The 8,807-nt window shown below is 39.1% G+C and overlaps 1 protein-coding gene across 2 annotated transcripts; it reads left to right on the top strand.

Moving 5' to 3' along the window:
* Positions 1-982: 982 nt before the first annotated feature.
* Positions 983-6,425, top strand: dsn1 (DSN1 component of MIS12 kinetochore complex). Of its 2 annotated transcripts, none has more exons than XM_077557829.1 (11): positions 983-1,112; positions 1,396-1,432; positions 1,907-2,177; positions 2,264-2,337; positions 5,045-5,117; positions 5,214-5,274; positions 5,342-5,395; positions 5,467-5,538; positions 5,612-5,762; positions 5,877-5,964; positions 6,051-6,425. In XM_077557829.1, exons 1-11 carry the CDS (start codon positions 1,078-1,080, stop codon positions 6,140-6,142), a joined length of 1,008 nt encoding a protein of 335 aa, XP_077413955.1. In that variant the 5' UTR covers positions 983-1,077; the 3' UTR covers positions 6,143-6,425. The 2 variants fall into 2 exon arrangements, with proteins under 2 accessions (XP_077413955.1, XP_077413956.1); XM_077557830.1 differs by lacking the exon at positions 983-1,112 and adding an exon at positions 1,119-1,272.
* Positions 6,426-8,807: the final 2,382 nt, after the last annotated feature.

Consider the following 8,807-nt stretch of genomic DNA (forward strand, 5'->3'; position numbering starts at 1 on the left):
AGGCTTGGGGAGTTATACATCCGCCGTTAAATAATCAGATTACAAAAAAAAATTAACTATTCTGTTAGTTACAGGAAAAAACATGTAATCAGATTACAGGTTAATTTACTAAAAACGGGATTACTTCGAGGGATTACAATTTCTACGATCAGAGAGAGAGACACAGAGCGCTTGTGCACGCCCGCGCGAGTGGGACCGTTGCTACTTGTCAGGGAGGTGGGGACGAACGAACTTAATCGGAGCGAAAGTTTGAGCCGCTAGCCTACAACCATTATGTGAGTTACACCTTCCAAACAAATCATCCTCCCACCAATTCACTATTTAAACATCATGCACATTATTTACATGGCTAAACTTGTGACTGGGATAAAAGTTCATTTTGCAGTCGATGTCACTCATCATCTTCTATCTATCTATCTATCTATCTATCTATCTATCTGTCTATCTGTCTGTCTGTCTGTCTGTCTATCTATCTATCTATCTATCTATCTATCTATCTATCTATCTATCTATCTATCTATCTATCTATCTATCTATCTATCTATCTATCTATCTATCTATCTAAACTGTGAGGTGTGGTTGCTTTCAGTGACAGTTTGAAAACAGCAAATGGCCTTCAATCAATCTATTGTCTACATGCTTTTTAATTACACAAGGATTTTTGCTATTTGTAGGCTGCCCGGGTCCCTATCACCCGCAAATAGCAGGGGCACATTGTATAGAATATATATTGTGGTGATATTTATTTTTATTTTGTCTTCATGAGCATACTCAATATTGGAGTAATCCAAAAGTAATCCAGTTAAATTACTTTAATATCATACCCCCCCCAAAAAAAACAACAACAACAACAACAACAACAACAAACAATTGATCACTATCCGCCATTTTGATTGTTTACTTTCGGCTCGAACCCTTTCGGGTCGCAACTGGGAAAAGCCAACTGGGATGTTTCTGATTTCCAACCTTCCTCGAATGCAGCATAGCCAAAACGCTGCATTTCCCATAGTGCAACAATGCAGGAAAGAGGCGGGGCTTGTTAGGCGCGCGATATCAAGAAAACAGTTTGAAGAAAAGATGGCGGAAGAATCATCGTCCGCAGAAGAAGATAGGTTTGTTTCCGTTTGCTTCTTGTTGCTGTTAAACATTTGTACTATAGTGCAGATAAAGTATAGGTAAATCGATGCATGAGCATTTCAAGCCTTTAGTGTCACATCGAGCGGCCTGTGTCCTCAGGGCTCATTGTTGGGGTTGGGTGTGCTAACTCAAACGGTACATTAAAATGTCGGCCAATGTTAATTTAACTGACTGTAAACATGCCGTTTGTTGTGAAGTTGAGACAGGTTACCTATCAATTATTTAATATAATATACAGTCATTTCAATTGTCTTGCAGTTGCGGGTCTGTCGCTGCTGTTGAAGCGACAAACGAGGTATGTATGGTTTAAATCACATTTAAATTATTTTAGCTGTTATCAACTGTTAGCATTGTTAAAAAATAGCCTTCGAAAACATTTATAATATCATATTTTAAACAACTGCAGTTTGTTATTCAAATGAATTTGAGAGGTATGTCTGTCGCCTGAGGGCGTTGCATTGTTTGTTTACGGAGTAGCTGGCGAGAGCAGCAGGGTAGGCAACCCTGGTCACAGGCCTGCGTGTTTTAGATGTCTCCCGCCTCCACACGGGTGAGGAACGTTGTCGGGCTTCTCCAGAGCGTGCTGATGAGCTGATCATTTGAATCATTGCTTGCTTTTTGTAACCTTAATATGTAATATGTCAGTATCATCATAAACCCAGGGGCCCCCTGCAATTGTTTAATGGCTGTCCACTGCCCAACAATGACCAGCCAGTTAAGGATCACTGCTTTAGAAAACAGGCTAATTATCTGTATTCTCTAAATTCAGGTCAAGCAGCCACCCAAGCGGTGTTCGTCACCCAGTGGTCCAGAAGGCGTCCCTCAAAAAAAATCCCCTCGTGTTGAATTGCTGTTAGCCGAGACACAGCTGCTTAATGCCGGAGAACAGCATCCAGACACAGACGGGCTGGAAATGGCATCTGGAAGCACGGACAAACCTGAATCTTGTCCGCCTAAAACATCCACTGCCAGGAGGAAATCCTGGAGGAGAGCCACCTTGACAAGACGCTCCCTGTCTGTACCTGCCAAACCGTATCAAAGTGAGTTGAATGCATTGCTCATCAGGACGATCATTGAATACATATTGACGTATATGTGCCTTTGTATTTATTTGTTTTAAAAATAGCTTTGTATGAGAGCATAAACACGTCGTTATCACAACAAGAGAGGTTGAGTATGCTGATGGAGGCTGCAATGAAGGTAAGGTCAAAGCCAAAATAAAAACAAAGCAAGATATATACAGTGTTCCAAAAATGTTGATTTCATCTGAAATGGGGGGGGGGGGGGTGAAACAATGAATCGAATAATGCAATAACAAGATACAGTTGAAGCAAAATAAACATGTAATAAGCACATTCACACACAAGGTAACGGTTAGCCAGTTAACAGCCAGCCACTTAACTGCGCTCACAACAGCCAACTTTTCACTCTTTGCTGACACCGACAGCCAAACACCACCTTTTAAAGCACACACACGCACTCAAAAGTCACAGATGATGTAGTGGGGAACGTGAGGATGGTGGATTCAATCAATACCTGCACCTCGCGTGCAAATGTTTTTGTTTCATAATGCAAAATATTTTTTTTATCTGATTAATTGATGGTGTAAAATAGTTGATAGTTACAGCCCTGATTTCAAACTAGGGACGGGCACTCAATCCCTCCCGATGGACTTCCCACCTCTGAAAACAAGCTGGCTTTAAACTTAAAGCTGCATTAAGCAAGTTTAAATGTTAAAATTACAGATTTTTACACACACAGAAGCAATACCGTCTTTACAACAACTGCGTCGATAAGCCTATAAAACGCTTCTAAATAGAGCCATTCGGGGCGAATGTGCTAAGAATGTGACATCATGCGCGCTCCCGTCTCCTAGTACAGTCTCCAATTATTTTCTTTTTTTCACTAACGCGTTGTTTAAATTTCTTTATTGTGTGATTTGAATTTATTGCTGGAATGTAAAAAAATAAATAAAGGTTTCCACTTCTGCACCATAACATGTAGAAGTGCTCAACCTGAGACAGAATGAACAACACGACTGCAAGCTTTTACATTGATGAGTATGGAATCTGCCAGGAGTAAAGGAAGTGACACGTTTGAGCACAGCTGGAACTCCGCAAAAAAGAAGAAACAACAAGTTTTATCCAGCGCGACAAAGCGAGCCAAAATATAGTCTGATAGGCGCAGACAGAGGACTCGTGTAAACATCGCAGCAGTGACAGTGAGAGTTGGCTTCCTTTCTACTGAGAAGATAAGATATGATAGCAACTATATGTCAAAGTAAGATGTAAACAATAATGATGACAAATGAAGGTGGAAATCAAAAGCTAATATTGCTTATGAGCGTTGTAAATGTGATAGAGGACATGATCCGTGTTTGGCTGGTACATAAGTGTTCCTGTGTTGCACATTTTGTTGTCTGCATTCTGGTGTCAGTGTTTAGTGTACGCATCGCTCATCTCGCGGGTGGAGAAGTTTCTTGTAACAGTTGTTGTCGGCCGCGGGCAACAAGCTACTACTAGCTGGTAGGGGTGTGAATTACCTAGTACCTTTCGATTCGTATCACGATTCATAGGTCATGATTCGCTAGCGATTAATCCCGATACGATTCTATAAATTGGTTATTGCGATTTTTTAAAAACTCAAATTTAGAAAATACTAATCAGTAAACTTGTACATGTACACTGTAAGATTTGTATGAAAATGTATTTAGTTTTCTGAAAATTCCGGTTGTAGTCTGTTCCATGTTTGAATAGCACTGAAATAAAATATTAAGGCTTAATGTTCCATTAATATAACATTCATCCATGCTAATGTATAAATCCTAATCCTAAATAAAACGTTTTGTTGAATTTTCCCCTAAAAAAATGGATGTTTAAAAATCGATTTGGCCACATTTTTAATCAATTCAAGAATTGCGCGCTGTAATATCGCGATATATTGCCGAATCGTTTTTTTTTTCTAACACCCATAGTAGCCGGTTGTGTGAAGACAAATAAAAGTGGGAGATTACCAACCACGTTTGCTGGCAGCATTCTTGTGAGATGTCACAGTTCGCAACTTCGGCGTCTTTCCAGTCAACAGTTTATATAAACAGAACAGACACACGTTTCCAATGCTTTCAAGAATACGTTTGAAATAAAGACTTCATTTTTAGTTGCTTGATTTGAAGTATCATGAGGAACAAATTATTTTAAACTTTGTGTATTTGAACTACACTATCATGGCCAAAAATATTACTAGATAATAAATTCCTTGCAAGCAACTGCACTATATCACTGTATAAAATTAAAACATCTGTGCTAGCAATTTATTCAGAATTGCTCTATCATTGTCTTATCTTTATTAGTTGAAGTCATCTTTGCTAGTCTGTAAATAGTGGCCTCTTGCTAGAGGAGTTTCTGTTTGCTCGTTCTCGTACAGGCCTGCACGGCTCATGCACGAGCATCATGGAGGCTGCATTTACACTTTAGTCCAGAGGTGGCAGTCGTGTGTAAAAGAAAAAAGTTTCAAAGTCCTTAAGGCAGCTTTAAGATTAACACTAATTATTTTATTTTTGGTTTCATTTTTGTTCACTTTTTATACATCTTGTCAAACGTTTAGATCAGGGGTGGCTAAGTTCGATGCTCGAGAGCCCCTATCCAGCCTGTTTTCCATGTCGCCCTCCTTCAGCGCAGCTGAATCTAATGATCAGCTCATCAGCAAGCTTTGCAGAAGCCTGATAACGACCCTGATCATGAATCGGGTGTGTTAGTGGTGAGAAACATGGAAAACAGACTGGATAGGGGCACTCGAGGACTGAACTTGGCCACCCCTGGTTTAGATCATTTCAGCAAAAATTGGCTATGACTCAAACTTGTAAAGGTTGTATTACACTTTGTATTCAAAAATATCTCTTGTGTAACAGCTGGCCACGGATAAACTTCAGAATTCGCTCCAGTCGGTGCCAAATTCCTCATTGGAGTCTTTTCAGAAAAAAGGTGCCCTGTTTTATGTGGTACACAAGATTACTGATCCTCCACCTCTTACTTCAAACTTTGTCATTAATTTCAAAACTTTTTGTTTTCTTCCTTTAGTTGAGAAGTTGAAGAAAAAATCCAAATCTGTGTCCAAAAGCAGTGAACAACAGACTCAAAAGTAAATCACGTTATTCCCTGCATGTCTATAACAGATAGATTTTTATTCTCAAACTATATACTTTCAGGACTGGTGAGCTTGGAGCACGGACAGCTACGGTGATCAAAAATACTATTAAGAGGTTTGCTGGTCGTGGATATAACTATTGGGATCCACCACGCTTCTTTTTTTTAATACATTGTTGTGTTTTAGGATTCAAGCTGAAAGTCAATCATGGGACGCACTCTCTCATAAACACCGGACTAAGGCAGAAGAATTGGAAAGGTGACTGTTAACGCTACCAATAATCGACTTTTTTTAATTTTATGCTTATGTTCTGTTGTCCTGTTTGTCACAGGAAACTGGCTCAGGGCCAAAATGAAGCCTTCTCTTTAGACCACACGTGTATGGCCCAGTCCGTGCAGTACCAGTTAATTCAGAGTAAACCTGACTACCGTGGCCATCTCTGTAGACTAGAGTCCGAGATGCGCATTATGGCACCTGTTGTAGTACGTATGATGTGATTTCACACACACACACATTTCCAGTGTGTTCTATTGTCCACAAATGGTCATTACTTACTCTCCTATAGTATCATTGAATATTTTGTTTTGAATACACAGATGGACACTCAGTGTAAACTTACGCGAGTCCTTCAGTCCGTCAAGAAGCTGTCACAGTTGGTGGTGAAAGAGACCAGTGGCCGATTGGGTAATGATTGTACAGTATTTGTTGGTATTATAAATCATTTTGCTCATACTAACTAAACATATGGATCCATTTCTTTTTCCTGCCAGCGGCTCAAGCAGGATTCCAGGATAATTCTGCCGACATCATTCACGACCTACTCTGTGTACCATTTACATCCGCAAGAACACAGTCAGATTAAATGGAGGAAAGCCCCAATTGGGTTACGTTTTTTTGACTTGTATATAACGAAAAATTTTATGTGTTTTTTTATTACTGCGTAATTCTAAATAAAATCCTGCACTTGTTCTTATCAAGAGTTTAATGTTGATAGTTGATGTAATTCGTACAAGTCTCCAGCTGGTGGCAGTGGCTGTCCTGCAAACATTGTTTAAAGCAGTGGGGTCTCTGTTATACTGGGTACTACATGGTGTCAATTTGAAAATGAATGTAACCTTTATACTAATAAAGATTACACTTGTGTAGTTTGTCTTTCTTTCCATTCCTTGTCCATACTCTTCCTCGGGCTGCTTTACTCTCCTTTTTTTCTTTCAGTGCTGCATCTATTTCACTTCATCAGTGTCCCCTGACCATTCAAGAGAAAGCCCCTCCCCCCACAGTGACTCACCCCCCATCTCTTGCATTTGGCTGGGTCACTGATGCAGAACGAAGCTTTGACATTGTACCAGTCAGTCAAAAGCTTTGTTTGCTATCACTCCTATCTCCTGGAACCATTCACTAATTGATGTTCCTGCGTAATTTGAAGGGTGCAGCATAAAGAAAAGGGAATGTCTCATTCCTCCTTTGCCGTGTGTGTGCTGTGGTTATGATCTTGAATAGAGCGAGGGTGACATTTTCAGTGGGATGGTGTTCAAGGGGCTGACAGGAGAAGACGAACAGGGTTGTGACCGTGAGAGTTGTGAGCGAGGGAGGATGGCGCACAGCAGGAGAGATCGATTCTTATTTAGATGAAAATGAGGCTTGATGCTTGTGGGGTGAGAGGAGGGCACCTTAAGCATCCAAATGAATAGGAAGTTTCACAGAAATGATCCCGAAATGAATCGACAACAATAAAAACTGCAAGGACCACAAAGACACTGTCGTCTCTTCACTCGCAAGGAAGCTTTTCTCTCGGCAGTCAAATGCAATTACTTTGGCATTAGATGGTAATCCTTACAGCTTTTCACTCAAAAAGTGTGAGGAACAAAACACTCCAGACAAACCTCAATGGCCCCTTTAGGAGTTAAGTGTTTGGTTTTTAACATTTGGATAAAGGGTGAGACTTGACTCACCTTCGCGCATCTTGTTTGTAGACATACAAAATGAAAGAAAGCTTTGTTATATAATGTTAAGTTTATTTGACAAGATAGTGGGTTTTATTTTATACAACCATTTTTCCATAGGAAATACTGGAAGTAAAATAAATCGGTTCCATGTAAGTTGAAATACAAAGTCTACACACCCCTGCTCAAATATTTTTACGTGAGGTAATTATTTCAGAACGTTTTCTCAAGTTAATGTGGCCTGTAACCTGTGCAACTTAATTGGAGAGAAACGTGAAATCTTTTAGACAGGGGAGGTAAACAAACTCACGAAATGTGGTTGCACAAGTGTCCACACCCTCTTTTGACCATGACATTTTTAAAATCAGATTAATCACATCTTAGAATTTTGATTAATCACGATTAATCACTTCATTAAAAAGGCTTTTTATCAACATTTTTTGCCCGCCAAATTTGAAGAGCACCTGTTATATGTTAATTCTTTTGACATTTAATGTTATGAGGATGTCAACATTTTTTTGATCCACTGCACGCCCTCATCTTCCTCTTTTTGTAATCAGTTAATTAAACTTGCATAATTAAAAATGAAAAAAAATGACCACGGTAGTTTGACATTAACAAATATTCTCAATGTCATACGGAAACATTTATTAATATTTTAACTTTAATGCTAATGTTATGTTTATTGGTCAAACACAACCTGTGCTATCTTTAATGTAACCATCCACTGTCAAGCTAAAGGATCATCTGTGGTCAAAATTAATGGTGTGATTAATCTGCATTAATACATGATTAATGTGAGAATTTTTTTGTGATTAATTAATTAGTTAACGCTTTAACTTTGACGGCACTAGAAAAAGCCTTCAAGATTTTACTAGAAAGCAAAACAAATGTCAGGAAAAGCCCACTAGTACATTTCCCATTTAACATGAGTTTGAATGTGATTCTGAACCCAGCCACATCCCCGGTTATAACAGGGTGTGCACACTTAAGCACGTTGTCTCAGTTGATTTTTACTCTCTTAAAAAAATTAACAAATTGAATTGAGTTTTACAGGTTATAGGTCAGATGAATGGAAAAGCATTTGAAATAATTGAGCTTTTTCTCCTATTACAAAAACCTGGTACTTCAACAGGGGTGTGTAGACTTTTTATATGTACCCTATGAGATATGTATATTCAAGAAACCATTATTCACAACTCTCATACAAATGTATGAAGTTAACCACTGTCAAGTAATTAAGTGCTGTTTATCAAAAGCCAACACTGAATCCAATCAATATTTGCACCTTTGCTTACCTTGTGCAAATCCACCACTGGCACATACGCACACGTAATGCGAGTGGCCGTAAACATGACTTTAATGACAAATTTGAATGCACTTGGCTAAAGTGTGGAAACAAAAACAATGTATTAGGACAACAAATCTCGGTCATATTCAGAATTGTACAACATCAGGCGCGTTCAACTTGAAATGGCACCACTAAATTATGACTGCTATTAGCGTTTACCCTATTGCTTATACTTGCTGTCTCCAACTTGAGATTGATTAGGCCCAGATTGCCGCGGACTGATGTGCGGAGAG

This window comes from Vanacampus margaritifer, chromosome 2, assembly GCF_051991255.1.
Source record: "Vanacampus margaritifer isolate UIUO_Vmar chromosome 2, RoL_Vmar_1.0, whole genome shotgun sequence".
Classification (NCBI taxonomy): domain Eukaryota; kingdom Metazoa; phylum Chordata; class Actinopteri; order Syngnathiformes; family Syngnathidae; genus Vanacampus; species Vanacampus margaritifer.